General features: G+C 43.0%; 1 protein-coding gene across 3 annotated transcripts in view; it reads right to left on the bottom strand.

Moving 5' to 3' along the window:
* Positions 1 to 16965, bottom strand: part of CLDN10 (claudin 10) — a 116468-nt gene that overhangs the window by 32599 nt on the left and 66904 nt on the right. The window contains exon 1 of one of the 3 annotated variants that reach the window (XM_084617927.1): positions 1236 to 1588. The exons of the other annotated variants lie outside the window; for them this stretch is intronic. Within the exon in view, the coding sequence (XP_084474053.1) occupies positions 1236 to 1455 (220 nt within the window). The 5' untranslated portion in view covers positions 1456 to 1588. Of the gene's footprint in view, positions 1 to 1235; positions 1589 to 16965 lie in introns of those variants that run through there. 3 annotated transcript variants of the gene reach the window in all.

Genomic DNA, 16965 nt, shown 5'->3' with positions numbered 1-16965 from the left:
TTTAAAACCACTTAATAAAAAGGAAAAGAACATTAATTACAGAAGAATCACATTCTTTCCTTCCAATCACTGCAAAAACATAACGGAAAATATAGCAATAGTTTAAAAACAAATAAGAGAATAAAAATAATAGCTCCCCTTCTTTTCTTATCAACTCCAGATGCACTGTTGAGCTTCCAAGTGGAAAATAAATAATTCTTGATAACAGGAGAAAGCTGGATGTAGAATTCTATTAATGTAAACTGTATCTAGTGAAATACCTTTCTGTTAATTTAAAAAGCTGCTGGAGGAAAGTTACAAGTTCATCAAGTAATATTTAAAATTTGCATTTAAGGTCTTTGATTTCCAGCAAAATAATAATAGAAGGGAAACAATTCATACTGGGGGCTATTTAAAAAATTTTTCCAATGTGTGTATAAAACTTGCTTCCCTACTGTCCTGGGAAACAAGCACATTCTTTATGGTTGATAAACAGGTATTTTTACATGCAATGTTTGAAACCATATTTTATTCAACTGTAAATTGGCAAGGATTGTTTCTCTCTATATAGATATTATGTTGATGCATTGAATTAAAATACAGATTATGCTGATATACCAAGAAAAAGAATGCTTCCTATGGCAGGTAAGTAAGACTTGCTGAAGGGCTAAAAACAGAGTCGAAGTGCACCAAATAGAAATTAAACTGCTGAGAATATTCTGAGAAATCCCTCCATTAACCATGGCTGCTACTGTCATCCCCCCAAACTCTCCCATTCAGAAGCTGAAGAGGCCAAAATATGGTTTCTGAAAGGGTTTCTTCTGGCCTTTTTCATTGTTATAAAGAGCACTCTCCCGACCCCAGCAAACAAACGCTCGTAATCTCGCCCACCAAATCATTAACCTCTTGCCTCCCGAACTGTAGCAGATCACTAGAAAGGCTGGCTAGAGAGGGTCACCTCACTGCCAGCTCTTCTCATCTGCAACCCCTCTAGGACGCCTCGCCAGCTGTGTTGCAGCAGGCCCGTTGCTCTGGGGACGTGTGTGTGTGTTTAGTTCACACAATGAGCCTAGCCCCTACTCGCTGGAGGCCAGTAGCTCGGGGGAGGGGCGGGGGGCTGCTTACTAGCCTGGGGATGGGGTGGGGGCTCTGGACGCCTACCCCAGCCCCGCGGCTGGCCGGCGGGCGGACAGACAGACAGACAGACACGGAGAAGCAAAGAGGTATAAGAAGCCCCAGCAGGGGCTGGTGCAGACCGTCCAGTGCCAGCATGGAGGGGAAGTCCTTGCAGTTGGACACGCCGGTGGAGTCGGTCACGCAGGTCTTCCAGAGGTTGGCCCAGAAGGTGGCGGTGGTGATGACGGTGCCGTCGATGGAGGAGACCTTCCAGTAGTCCGTGGGCAGCGTGGAGGAGACCAGCACCCAGCCCGAGATGGCCAGCAGGAAGGCGATGATCTCCGCAGCCAGGCTGGCCATGGGGGATGCTGGGCGAGCGGAGCCCGGGGCGCCGGCGGCAGGCGGAGGCGGCGGGGAGCGCTCCCGAAGCAGCAGGCGCCGGCTGGAGGAGCTGCACAGAGCACCTGGCCCGGCAGCCGCCCCGCTCGCCAGCCGCATCAGCAGAGGGAGCTGCAGCCCCAGAGACCCCACCCCTGCAGCCCGCGGAGCATCCTCCCCCCGCCTGCGAAACCCTAGCCGGGGCGAGATGAGCGACCTCCTCCCGCCGCGCCGGGCAGCCGGCGCCCCTTCCCGCCCCCAGCCCCAGCCCCAGCCCAGGGGCGCAGCTACTCTTCTCCCGCTCTCGTAGCCGCTCGCACCGACCTTATTCCCGGACCTCCCTTCCCCCTCAGCAGCCGCGGCTGTGCTGGGCGTGTTGCTTTTAAACCACAAAGGGACCAGGCTGCGAGCCCGACCGCGCCGGATCCCTGCCAGCGTTTGTCCCCCCCCCCCCCCCCAGTGCGAATAGAGGACACGGGGAGACGCTCCGATTGCACCCGTGCACACTGGACCGTGACCCCGCCCGGCATGACAGCCCCGCGAAACCCCAGGTCTGGCCGCTGCAGCTGATGCGGGCTGTTGGATCCCACCGATCCCACGGCCTCGATGGAGAACAGAACATGTTTAGCCTGTGTTTAAATCTGGGCCCGGCTGCACTCCAGTGCAACCGTGCTGCAAAAACTTGGATGTGGCATCTGGATCCTGCCAGATCGTGGCCACAAACCCAGTAATGGTTGTTTCTACTATTCCACCAAACAATGTGCACCCAGCATATTCTGGAGTCAACGCCCTACTTTGCCATCTGTGTCCTATAGGATCTGGATATCTGTTGGCCACTTACCCTCCTTTCTTACCATCTAAAATGTAGTACATAGACAGTTTCTGCTAGTCCACCAGAATAATCCAGATTCCAAAGCACCAGAATATTGTTGTATCAGGAGGCATCATGGTCTGCCTCAGCTTCTGGGGCTCCTTATACCTTATGCTCTTTGTCTGCCTGCCTGCCCACATAGGTTAGCCAGAGCTATGGTCTTCCTTTGATTAGTAAGGGGAAACACTAATGTAGTATTGAGCTGCTAGCCTATAGATAGCGAGAAGGCGCTAGGATTGGTGACAGTGCAATGTATATACACTCATCTCTCCTATGGAGAGCAATTTGTTTATGGGATGTGTTTATATCTTATTTCGCAGTAGCTATTCCCCTCAATTTTGGCTAGTCGACAAGGCTTTAGAGGAGGGGTTGTAGATCCATTGAAACATTCCTGTCTATCCAGCATTTCTAATCAAGCCTTTGTAATGCTCTGTAGTTTGGATAGGCAAAGTTTAATCGTTGGATGGAAATGATTATAAGAGGGTGTTTTGTTGATTTGTTTGGAGGGGTTTTTTTGGGTGGGGGGAGGTGGAAGGGGGTTGTTCTTTATAATAATGAAAAAGACCAGGAGAAACACTTTCGGAAATTGCATTTGTTATACTCTTGTGCATGTGAGAGTTTTGGGGGCTCTCACTAGCAGACATAGGGGGGCTGTCACTAACAGGGGGAGGGATAGCTCAGTGGTTTGAGCATTGGCCTGCTAAACCCAGGGTTGTGGGTTCAATCATTGAGGGAGCCATTTAGGGACCTGGAGCAAAAATTGGGGATTGGTCCTGCTTTGAGCAGGGAGTTGGGGTAGCTGACCTCCTGAGGTCCCTTCCAACCCTGAGATTCTATGATAGTAGGTGGGGGGATTTCTTAATATTTTCTAGCTTTGTTTGTCGCAGTAGTGCTAGTTGGGGGGTTGGGCATGGTGCAAGTGCCACCCCCAAGCTTTTTGCATTGGCTGTGGAGCCACTGTTAAGCAGAGGTCCTGTACTAAGTCTGTGCAGCTGCTGCCGGAGCAGTCTGAAGTGACACTCCAAATGCGTGGTCAGAATGCCACAGAAATCTGACCCAGCTGCCCCTTCGTACTGATGGAAGGGCAGCTGGATCAAACAGTGTTGGGACACTCTGTTCCTGTACTGTACAGTCGAGCACAGGGGAATCCACAGAGAATTTAGCTCCTGGTAGCACTGGCTCATGCATTGTATGTGGTTAATAGAGATGGGAGACTCCCTGGCCAAAGGATACCTGGGGTCCCTGAAGGAGTGGGGAAGTCAAGTGGGTGCCCAGGATCCCTGCCAAGGAAGGAGGGGGAACCAGAATTTGCCCTTCCCACAAGAAATATCTGAATTGGAGCCAAAGGTTTTTTGCCCTTTGACAAGCCTTATTTATCAGCTCTGGGAAACAAGAGCATTCCTATCTCCATATAGCAACCTAATCTATATTTTAATTAAATATATGGATATGTATTTCTCCATATAATCATACACACAACACACAGAGAAAAATCCTTGCCAGTGTATATTGAATAAAATATGGTTTCAAACATTGCACGTAAAAATATGTGTTTATCAAGCATAAAGAATAAACTTGTTTTCCAGGGCAGTGCTAAGGCAACCTGTATAAACTCATATAAACATTTTAAAAATAGCCCCCAATTTGAATTGTTTCCCTTCTATTACTGATTTTTCTGAAAACGAGCTTAGATGCCAGCCATTTTAATATTGTTGCCCCAACTTTTTAATTATGTGTTGACTTGTAACTTTCTACCTGCAACTTTTTTAATTAACAGACTGATATTCCACAAGACAGAGTTTGCATTAATATAATTCTACATCCTGGTTTCTCCTATGATCAATAGTTATTTATTTTCCAATTGAAAGCTCAACAATGCCTTTGGAGTTGACATGAAAAGAACACAAGTTAATTTGTCTTTTCTCTTATTTGTTTTGAAACAATTGTTACATTATCTTTTATGTTTTTGCCAAACAGGCAGTGGTTGAAGGGGAAGAACAAGCCTTTACGTCTTTCTTTTATAATGAATGTTCTTTTGCTTTTTATCAAGTGGTTATTAACATTAACTTAATTACTTCATTGATATATAGCAGTTTAAAAAGCCTGCAACGGTTAGGTAGGCAGACATGTTTCAGAAAGTCTCTGAGGGAGTGTACTCTGTTGCCAGTTTCCCACTCTATTGATGGGCTGGGGGTATTATCAAGATCTAAGTCCACAGCTACTGATACAGTGGTTCCTGAATGCCCTTGCTCTGACTTTGCCCTTCCAGGTCACTGTGGTTCACAGATGACTTGCAGAGGATGAAAGGAGAGGGAAGAAGGTTATAATACCAGTGGACAAAGTCCCAGACGAAGTCTGATCTATATGACATAAATCATTTTTAAAAAATCTTATTTGGAAGCTGTGCAGTAGAGGGTAAGTTTTATCTCCATCATAGTTCGGTAGCGTTATGCACATTTGAATTGTTTTGGGTAGTGGATAGCTTGGTTAATCCAATCTACCCACACTTGGAAACTGAATAGAGTCTTTTTTCTTGTTGTGAGGAATTTGCTGATTACTATGTTGATAAAATTGTTGGTTGTAGATGCAGCTTGTTGAATTCATGGGTGCAGGATAAGGTTTGGGGAAGACAAATGCAGATCACTCTTTGTGTTTTGGTCAGTGTTTCTCCCTGAAGGTGTGGAAGTGTTCAGGGTCCTTTGGGCCTCCTCCTGGGCATTGGGAACTATGTCACTCCAGGCTGGTAAAGGCCAGTAGTGAGAGAGTGGGTCCTTTGTTGGTGGAAGTTATCATTGCTTTGTTGTGTGAGGGTTGGATGCTAGGCGTGTTCAAAGATGCGTCAGTGAGGCTTTTACTCAAGAAATCAACTCATGTTTCTGATGCTCTCACCAACACATTATTGGTATTGAGTCTCCTGCTTTGTGGGGGTTGATCATTAAGAAGATGGCGATGAAGCAGCTATGGCAATGTTACCAGTATTGAGATTTTCTTGTTGCTAGTAAATCTGGATTTAGACTTGGGTATGGGACAAAAACTGCAGGCACTGGTCAATGATCTCCAGCTTATAGATGAACATAATAGATCTGATTCTTCTGTATACTAGATCTGATTCTTTTTTATACATTACATCAATGTGGCAGAGTAAATAGGCCTCAAAGTGAGTATAAATGTAAATTAGCCATATTTTAAGGTCTGTTTTACAATGACAGTGAAATGAGAACCAGGCCCACAATGTCCATGGTGACTTTATTGGGTCTATCCCTTGTCTTTGATGTGGTTGATCATGAGGTGCTGATGACAATGCCATGGTCCTTAGTAGAAATAGACGGAACTGCTCGGAAGTAGCTTTGTTTCTTAATATCAGAGAGGAACCGGAATGTGATTATTCATCCATCCCAAAGACTCTCTCATGCTAGGAACTGCAGGGTTCTGCTGTATTGCCCACCCATTTTTTCAATATGTGTATTAGACCTTTAGGAAGGTTAATAAAGAGATTGTGGGCTACAATGTCTGCACTAGGTGAATGTTACTCAGCTGTATTTCTCCTTACAGCTGATTCCTTTGGTGCAGGGTAATGGATGACCAGGAGACTTAGTCCTGAATGAGGACCAGCTGGTTGAGGCTCAGTCTGGATAAGGCTGAGATAACATTAGTAGGTTTGGGAAAGCAACACAAGAATTGACTAGAATTATATCAGCATGGCAAACTGACTGTGCAGCCATTGATTGTGAATTAATTTCACAACTTAGTGGTCTTATTTGACCCAAAGCTATTACTGTGTGCCCTGATACCGGCCCTGAAGAACACATTTTCCCATCTTTGCTTGCTGAGTTGTATAACTTTGTGGCAGGGACATGCTCCACTCTTGCCTCTTTCAAGACAAGCAAACTATTCGGAGACCTTCTTCAAGTCAAACACCCAGTTATTTATTTACAAAGTTCATTCCCACCGCCTTTATAGATCGTGCAGCAGCTTTAATAGTATCCTGGGGCTGTAAGGCAGAGACCTTCTGTGGCCCTAGCTCTACCAGCCTACAGCTCTTTCACTTTCTCTCTCCCTTTTGTGCTTCCTTCCTGTGCCTTTGTACCCTCTGAGTTAATGAGGTAATTAGCTTTTAATCTTTTCAGCCTATTGCCAATTGATCAGTTTGGTACAGTTCCCATATTCAGGTGAGCACTGGGAAACTAATTGAAGTTGCAGTGATCAGAGTGCTGAATCAGTTGCTGTTGTCCAGCACTCTGTCATAGATGTCTTGTTTCAGATGTGGACCTGGTGACATTTTTCTGTGTCTTTGTATCTTGAGATTAAACTACTGTGATGCACTCCACTTGAGGCTACAATTCAAGACCTTTCAGAAGCCAAAGCTAGTCCAGAATGTGGCAGGACAATTATTAAAGGCAATTTGCATTCTTTGGGATAGGTAGTTACTTTTCCCCCAGATGTTTGTAAGAAACAATTTTCCTCTGTTCAACTGAATATTCTGTTCCACAAAAAAAAATTTCTTCTGAAAAATATTTGGAGATAATAATAAGAACTTTATTATTTTGTCTTTTTAAAAAATATAGATAGAGACAATGGGTGAGACTATCTCAATTACACTGGTGTAAATCCAGAATAAAATCACTGAGACTGGCAACCAGTTAACAGCAACCAGTTCTCCTTTGTGTTCCCCCTGTCCCTGAACTGAGGAGGAGGGTGGCAGTTACAACAGGTATTCCTCCCATTGGTGTTTGTATTTTTCATACATTACTTGGTTAATATAAATATTAAATATTTCATGATACTATTCATCCTATTCTTTTAAAGGGTGATTCCTTTACACATTTCTTTTTATCTCCTTACCAGCTATTCATCACATCTTCTCTGGGCTGCTAAAACTTCCTCAGTTATGGCCTTTTTAAGTCACAAATCTTCCAACTTCAATCTTTCCACATTGCACTGGCTCATCCCTTCCCTCCTGGTTTTTCCTAGGTAAAATGTGGAATGGATTGGAATCAGTGGTCTACAATTCCGGAATTCTTTTCCCCTCTACATCCTTCCATCATGGTTCAGGCGTTTGTTTCCTTATTAGTACTACTGTTTATTGTGCGACTCTATTTATTGTATATAGTATGGGATGTTTGGGATTTACTTTGCTTCTACTCTTAGGCCTGGTTTGTACTGTAAAATTTTACTGGCATGCATCCACCCTGAATTTTCAGTCCTGCCAACAAAACTCTGAATTCTTGCCAGCGAAAGTTAAACCAGTTTCCCAAGTGACATAAGGCTTCTAGCAGTAGTGTTCGACCAGCACAGTGCCTGTGTGAACGTGGACATATCGGTATCAGTACAAGCAGTCCTCCAGCAACAAGTTTACAATGTCATTGTGCCCATGGGAGTGACTGCTCTGGTTGAATTTTTGCTGCCAAGGGTTTACAAAGACCAGTAGCCCATGCCTGCCCCCCAGCTTAAAATCCCCAGAGTGTTTTGGCAATGTCTCTTTTCCTACTAGCCCACCTTTGCTAGCACACAGGTATGGCTCCATGGAAAACTCCAGCTAAGCCTCGTGCTGCTGACTGGTCCAGAAACAAGGTCTTGAATGTCCTGGGTTTGTGGGAGAAGGAGCATGCAGGCTCAGCTGCGGAATTCCCACCGGAATAAAGATGTTTATGCAGATATTGCATAGAGGTTGCGGAAACTGAGGTATGACAGGGATAATTTCCAATGGCGGGCAAAGGTGAATGAGCTGTGGCAATCCTACCAAAAGACAAAGGAGAGCAACAAAAAATCTAATGCTGTCTCCCACAGCTTCTGCTATTATGTAGAGCTCTACGCCATATTGAGAGGGAATCCCACCATCTATCTGCTATGGGCAGGGGACATCTCATGACATCCAAAAGAAGGAACCCTTGAACTGCACACAAATGATAAATTCTTTGAAGAGGGGGATATGGATGATGCAGTGCTGATGGAGAGCGAAGACTTCCTCAAGACCCGGCTGAACTCCATTGAGGAAGGAGAAAGGAATTCAGGTGGGTATAAGTCACTGGTCTCATTAGTGAATGCCATTTGTTTTACTTTTTCCAGGGCCTCCCAAATTTCTCCTCTTCCTCTCTCAAAATGGCAGCTGACCACGTGTGAACAGGGAACAAAGGAATTCTGCTTTAAAGTAGCTGGTTTATTTTAAGAGCATGCACTGGCCTTCCTAGGCAAAACTGACAGAAAGAAAACAGGGAAAAGCAGCCAGAAACATTCACAAATACATAATGCTGGAAAATAATTTTGCTTTCGAAGTATATAGTTTTGCAGGGAAGGTAACCAAATAAAATTCTATACATTGTGAACGGGCAAAAAAAAAAAAGCTTCCAGCACTTGTAAGCTATGTGCAAACTAATACCTGAGCATTCAGATACATATGGAGACAGTGCTTGCCTGCTAACCAATAAAATTAAATATACTAAAAATAGAAAATAGTAGCAACTGGGTATTCTGACTATGCTTTTTCAGAAAATGCATTGTAAACTTGTAGTGTGCAGATTTTCAAGTGTAAAGCACATTACACATGCTGTTCAAACTTGTGGTTTTCAAGTCCAAAACTCATCACTTGTATGTTGTGGTTAGCTTCAGGAAAGAGATAGAAACAGTGTGTAGTTAGATCTTGGCTTGGACAGATTCACAACTCTATTCAGCAGTCATAATCTTCTGCTGCATATGGAGCCGCTGGTTTATCTTGGCCCCAACAGCTTCCTGGTCCTCTGGGACAATTTCACAGAACTTTTTGAGCAGGTTGTGTTTGATTTTGCCCAGACATTCCTAGGCAGAGCAGCCTTCTTTCTACCACCGTGGTAGGACATCTTCCGAACGCACACTGCAGAGGTGCTCTGGGTGACCATTGCTGTGAAAAACCCAGCAGCATATGGCTCCGGGTAACCGCAAATCCTCTTGAACAGCTGCCTTCTCTGGGCCTTTGGTATCCTCATGAGTGATATATCCGCTAGCATCACCATTGCCTGTAACAAGTTAATCAATGTTTACTACACTGTCCCTAAAGTTCCCCAGGTCCTGCCCACTCCTCACATAGGGGGATTGAAAAGTGACCCCATGTACTCACCATGCTGGGTATTGTTAAGTGGTAGTGACTGTGGGCCTGTACATACTTTTTATGCAGCTTTATATGAGAAAAAATTTAGGGAGTTAATTATCTTGTGCTGCCAGCTAACCCCTTACATCTAACAGTGGCTCTCTGCCTGGTAGTTTTCAGTGACCTCGGTTGTGGAATCCTTGAGGGCTGCCCCTTCTACACCCACTGAGAGACTCACTATGATAGGGAGGAAAGAGAAACAGACAAGAGAAGACAGGTTCTCAGGACTGCTCCAGACTGCTGAGACTGGAGCCCAGGAGACTGCTGGGACTGAATGCCGGAGAAAGGACAGGTGCACCCACACATCATGCAGTTCCTCAGATATCAAATTCGGATGCTCTGAAGCATTAGGAGTAGAGCACTCCAGCAGCCAATACACTGCATGGACAACAATTCCTTCTTCCTGGGGCCAAGGCCAACCTCACCTCCCCTACACCTTTCTCCTCAAGGCACCAGCATTCCCTGAAGCAGTATGCCTTAGCTCAGCCCCAGCGGACAATAAGGAGGATTGCTGTGAATACACCTACTCTGATCTGTGATGCGCCCTTGAGCTGTTAGCATCTTGCGCATTCTTTTTTAGTAGTTTATGTGTTGTTTATTGTTGCATAATAAAATTCTATTTTGTGAAAACCAGGATTTATTCTCTTTGTCTTACAATACAGAGATGCAAACCCCACAAATCAATAGCTCCCTTAAGCAAAGAAATAATTCATGCACCGGCTAATTACTCTGTATTGCAGCAAAACAAAGCGTCACACTGTCTGACTTCAGCAAACTGGCCATCCACATCTGAAAATTCTGCAGAACTCCTGGTTGTCCCAGGTTTGCATCATGAGCTAATTCCACCACTCAGTGCTCATTTCATGAGCCCAATACTGTCTATCCCCAATGTACAGCAATACCTGCCACAGCTGGCCAGTTTCATTCACTGTCCATATCATCTATTCCTCCTCAGTATTCTCAGTTTCCTGCTGCATGGCCTTGGTAGTTGTTGCAGTTCCACAAATACAAAAGAATCACTTGCCCTGCCTCTGAAACAGACCAGAGAGCTCTGCTGATCTGTTCAGCATCCATGTTTTTGATGGCAAGATGGTGGAGAGATTGAAAACCGGTGCAAAAAGGTAGATTATGGGATGGAACAGAGGGAATTGTAGGACTTTCCCACCACAGTGCTGGTATCGTGTAACATACTGCAAATCTTTGTCACTAGCTTGTGTGCTGGATGGTGGTTTGGGGGACGCTGGCATGCACTATACAGTGCTGCACATCTTCTGCCAAGACAACCTGGTGTTGTGTGGACACACTGCACTAGCAAAGGCAATCAAACATGAATGAACTCTTCCAAAACAGCTATGTCAGTAGCAGTATGCTGGCAGAAGTTTTGCTGGTAAAACTTTCTATTGTAGATAAGCTACCACTTTTTTGAGGGTAAATTGCAATTGCTATGACAAATTATGGGCCAATTTTTTTTAAAAGTTAGGTATATAGTTTGTGTCTGATTTGCACAAAAATTGCATTAGTACATTTCCACAGTCATTTACATATATATATTTATTCCATTTACATACACAGTTGTAAAAACTGTATCTGTAGATTACACATATATTGCGTATGCAGTTGTGCAGTCTCCTTTTTAAATAATCAGGCACTGTTACTGATTTCTTGTTAAAGGTGTCATAGACAATATATGATTATTGTTACACATAGATTGCAAATGACGGAAACAGTTTGATAGTTTTTCATGATATACAAAAGGATATTATATTACCTTGCATGGAGGAGTCTGTCAGAAACACTTTTGTTGCTAAGTCTGAAGTACAGTTACATTTAAACTTTTGCAGAGTAAAATCACAAGCAACTATTATTGAGTCATAAATTAAATAGTGGATGATAGCATTATTTGTTCTTTAGCCAGTACAAACAGATTAAGGTCGTCATGCCTGTGTACCCGATAAGTTTTTCTTTTAGTTTTACAGTCTTTAAGCTTCAAACTGTTTCCTGTGACATGGTTTTCAAGGTGCATGTGGAGCACCTGATCAAAGAAAACAGGAAAATATTATTTGTGCAGTATGGGGGAGTAAGCCCTCTTGTATCCTGGAATGCTTCTGAAGAATTGAGTATTGAAAAGGGAAATCAGAAATGCAGGAAATGAAACCTGACTCATTAGTGTAGTCTGCTGGTTAAGGGCAGAGTGAAAGATCTACAGGATGTCTTGGAGCTAGCGATTCCACCCTTAACAGTCCAAGAGCTCGGGTTAGAGACTATGCTGTGTATGCAGAAATTCTATTCTGCTATGCAGGTTTTCCAGTGGAAGCTATTCTGTAAAGTGAAAACATCCCCCCTTCCCAAAATGAAGGAAGATATAAGCAGAGCTCTCTAAAAGAATCTTGTCAAATTAGTGACTTTCCTATTTTAATCTTTGTTGTGTGGCTTCGAGGAGATCCTTCATAGTGGGAGCAAACTGAAATATAGTATTTTAACCATCAGCTAACAGTCAACAACTCTTGTTTGTATAGGGCCACTTCTATTGGTTTTTTACCAATATCAGAAGATAAATTATCCTAAAACATATGTTAAAGTAGACATTCTTATTTTATAAACTATTAGGACAAGAATAATTACAGTTACATTGTCCGTATATTACATAACAAAGATTAAACTTCACTGAAAATGATAACAAAAGATTTAAAAACAGTTAAAAATGAGATTTCATAAAAGTTGCTAAATTTCCTACCATCCCATTTTGCATGCTGTACAGTCTATTTTGAAGTGAAAGACTTCAGTCCTTGACACTGGGATTAATGCATTAATTTTTTTTACAGCTTGCCTGACTTGGTTCAAAAGAGCATGGGTTTCACTCAGAACTTTTTAAATACAATGCTTTTAAAAATAGATAACCTGTTCAACAAACTGAACAGGAAATCTGCAGAAATATATCTCTTGCTTTAAGTGATGTGCATTCCACCTGGCAAACAACACAAATATAGTTTTCAGTGGTTCAGAAGTTTTCTGACCATAAAATTTGGTCTTGCTACACAAGCAGATCACAATCTATAAGCCCAGATGAAATATTTTATCTATTGACTGACTGATTTATAAAATACCTCCTATGTAACATGGGTTAGAATGCATGTACAAAATGCCTCATACAAGAAAATAGGGTATTTCACTCCTGCAAAAAACCCCACAGTTGCCCATATGAAGTTACCAACCTCCAGAAACATGAGATGATCCTTATAATGTGTCCTAAAGGTCAATTGATTTTGATGCTGATCAGTGGGGGAGTTGAATTCCAGAGCTGAGGAGCTTCTCCTGAGAATACCCTGCCACCAACCCCAGGCCTGTTGTTTCATATGCAATTACTAACCTCAATTCCCATGGCAGCACATAGATAAATGGGCAGGGTTAGCAATCTGGTATCTTTCCTGAGCACTACATTAACTTTAAAAACAGAAATGACTTTAAAATAGAAATGACTTACAAGGTAATAACTGGTAAATGTCACTGGAGGCACAACTCAGAGGCAGAGAATTCAGGGTGTCTTTGCTAAGAGCCAGGTTTGTGCAAATAACTCCTCTTATAAATAACTCCTGTATGGAGCAGTAGAATAAAATAACTGGGGTTGCATCAGTTACAAAGTGTTCTTCCTTACAAATATCCCCCAATACAGTAGATTTAAGGAAAATGTCTGAATTTAGATCTGGTTGGCTCATTGTTATGCCTTGTAACATAATTTAAAAAGTGACATGACTATAGGAACAATTTCTTTGGTAGGTAGCCATTCTAATTTCTAATTAAATAAATAATAATTAAATAAAATAAAATAAATAAATTCTAAACCTTGCTTACTGCTTGTTTTACACTTACTGACAGCCTGTCATTGCTTCTAATATAGGGACCTGTGAGTAAAAAGCTGGTTTTTACAGAAATGTGGTTGGTCAGAACCAAACAGTGAGCGTTTTGAGCAAAAGGTCACCCAGAGAAAGAGACTGGGCCAAATTCATCCCTAAGATTACTTCATTGAAGTCAGTGGAGTTACACAGAGAATGAATTTGGACTATTGTATTTCTATTTTAAGAGTGAACACACTTTGCACTAATGATAACAACAATAAAATCTTGTCTTGCAAAACACTGGATGTGACTGCATATAGGAAAAGATAATTCCAGTTTTCAAGCTGTTTCACCCATATTTAAAATGTTTCTATTTATAGCTGACTATGCCAATTCATAATTGTTTTAAAAGGAGCATTTTGTTTTCTCACATGGAGCTATTGCTTGTTTCTTTGTGATCAACCATTTTTGACAGTATTTTTTATATGTTAAAAAAATGAAAGGAGGAGGGCGCATATAGGCCTTTTATCCAGCAAAGGAGCTGTTTCTGAATGTCTCAGGTGAGCAACGAAGTATATCAAAAGGACAGCCTTCTTTCCGCCATGAATGCGTGGAGGTGGAATGTGCAGGTGGTTGCTCCAGAGGAGACTTCACACCTTCTGTCTGTGCCTCCACAGGAATCCTGCTGGGGTAGGCTGCCTGGGAAAGAGATTGAATCAGTCCTTTTCCTGATTGGCCTGGCCCTGACCCTTCCTGGGTTGTCCTCTCCACTGTCAGTGCTGAGGCGGGGGATTCAGGGTACTGTTCCCCTTCTCCAGGTGGATTTAATGCTGTTGGGTCCTAGAATCTGAATTGCGGCATTGGGACAGGGGAGACCTAGGACTTAAACCTAAGTTAATTGAGTGTAATATATTTAAGAAGTAAATGCTCCTAGTGTCAATGGAGAATTAATAACAGATCCGGAGAGTCAAAGCATGAGAAGCGTAGCTTTACCTGAGGTTACCGCACCCTTAGGATTCCTGGCACCAGGAACCTTTCTAAGAATATAAGGCTGTACGGATATTAGCCAGTCAACTAATCTCCCCTGAACTGATTATACTGTAGATGTTCTTCACTGGAGATCTAATCAATATATTAGTTTTCTAAAGGAAACAGAGCACCATTAGAAAATAATGAGAGATTTGTATGACATTGCAAGAACAATCACTAAATGCTGGTTCAAGCTAGTTGAAAGCTGCACAGATTTATAACCTGTTGTCTTTTCTTTGAAGAACAGGAAAAGGCTGATATACAGTTGATTAAACAAAATCAAATGTCAGTTTATAAGCCGACAAAACTACTTCTAAAAGGCATCTTCAAGTAATTATTGTATTGCCTATGAATCCCCTCCCCCACACCTTTTGGCTGGTTTCTACATATTTGACCAAACTCTGGAGGATGCTACCATAGAAAGTGCCAGAATAACTAGGAAATTAAAAATAAATCTAAGTGAAGTCAGTGTAAAAAATTACAATGAAACATATGTAATCAAATAGCTTCCCAATGGACTGCACAAATAGGGCCAAATTCGGAAGTTGTTACTGAAGGATCGATCATCGTTTTTTAGACTTTGCCCTGTATGGTCAGGCATGGCTGGCCATTAGGGGCTAAGTAGGTTAAGTTTCACCACTAGAGTCACTAGCATTTTGAGTGGCCAATGTACTGTAGGGTGCAGTACCACTTGCTGCCACTGGGAGCTCCTGGTAGGATTATGCCTCCTTCAGGCCCTGGAGGCTATAACCGGCTGCTTCAAGAGTGCTTCTGGCCTGTGTGTTTGTGGTGGGGGTGGGCAGAGTAGGAGGCTTCTGAGTGAGGTAGTGGGTGGGGGCTCAGGTAGGAGTGGGAAAGGCTCTGAGCTTGGAGTGCTGGGTCTGTATGGTGGGGGGTGGTTCTGAGCCTAGGGATGTTGGGTGACATAGGGTTCAGCACTAAAGGGGGTGGATCCAAGCTGTAGAGGGGTGGGTTCTCAGCCTTGTGAGATAGATAGTGGAAGTTTCTGTGTAACTGTGGCTTGAGTTAGAGGGAGCCAAGGTGGTTTGGGGAGGTTTCGAGTTGGGAGGGAGATGGCTTGGGTTGAGCGCAAGTGGGGAGGGTCAATTACTGAATAAGGTTGTGGGTAAGGGTGAATTGGTGTGGTGAGGGGATGGTAGGGCAGAGGCTAGATTGACAAGGGAGAGGTAAGAAATAGGAGAGATTGGTGAAGGGATGGCAGAGATTAATATTGTTTTCTCACAACCTGCCCTTTACTACGTGTCCAGTTTTTCATTCTGAAAAGGGGAGGGGATAGTACCTCCCATATGCCCAAACAAAGTGCTTCCCTGTGACCTCCCATCCACCACCCTCACAACCACAATGTGCCCATTTTTCACTTTGAAAATGATCAGTCAGGGGAGGCGGGGGTTATCGACTGATACCTTCAGCCCCACTGCTGATGTTGGGCATCAGCTGCCACTGTTAATGGTACAGAACATGATCCTTCCAGCACATTATAACAAAAACCTTGAGCAGAGTGACTTAATTTGAATTTGGTCTGGCTGGACTCAGAATAGTTACGGCGACTGACGCCAGCAGACCAGGTGCCAGCTTATGCCAAGGTCCCCATGTCTCAACTGAACACTGACTAATACACAGCTGGAATCAGTCTGGCTCACTTGTGTGTTAAAATAGGTATTAGAATTATAAGAATGTGTTTAGACTTTATTGAATGTTTGTGATTTGCTGCATGCATTAATCTCACTTATAAAATCTGTATCCCATATTGTAAGGTAATATTTGAGCAGTTGTATTATGAGCCTCTGTGACTGTGTAAATCACCAGACAGGAGAGAGACTTTAACTAGTGTGAAGTGCCGATCTCCAACAGAAGGTGTTACCGTCCTGCCCAACAGGAAAGGTCCATTGACACCAGACAGACTATTGTGGGATGATAAAGAGGACAAAAGATGTTGGTTGTTTTCCCCTCCCCACGCCATAAGGATGAATCATGCAAGGGGATTCCTCCCATCAGCTGAATTTGATGATCAGAGCACAAGGGAAGAGAGGGATAAAAACCCCTAACAAGAAGAAACTGTATCTCTATGCTGCTTGGATTCTGATGGACAAGGTATACTAGGCATAAGCAAGACAGCCGCAGTGTCGTAGCCTAGGTTAGTCCTAAAGGACAATAAAACTTGTTTATTATAGAAGCGTCTATTACTTTTTGAAACTTAAGTTTGTAACTCATTTGTGCATATATTTTTGGAGGCTTTAACGTTGTAAGTAACTCTCTAATTTCTTTTTGCTATTTTATAAATCTTTATATAGTTTATTATATGATTGGCTACAAGCGTTGTCTTTGGTGTGATATCTAAGGTGCAATGGACCTGGGGTAAGTGACTGGTCTTTTGGAACAGGAAGTAACCTGAATAATGTTGTGATCCTTGGTGTAAGGGACCATCTATCACAAAGGTATGCTCAGCTGGGTGGCAAAATAGAGCAGAGTACCAAAGGGGACTGTCAGTAACTCCATGTTTAGGCCTGAGGAGTTTACACCTGATAATTGGTTGATGAAATCTAAATACAGAACTCACAACCAATTTGGGGTTTGTGCCCTGGTTCCTAACAGTCTGCCCTGAGGTTGGTACTCATGCT

This window comes from Lepidochelys olivacea, assembly GCF_965140295.1.
Source record: "Lepidochelys olivacea isolate rLepOli2 genome assembly, chromosome: 1".
NCBI classification, from domain to species: domain Eukaryota; kingdom Metazoa; phylum Chordata; order Testudines; family Cheloniidae; genus Lepidochelys; species Lepidochelys olivacea.
Note: the sequence above shows the minus strand (reverse complement) of the source record. Positions and strands in the feature narration are given on the sequence as shown.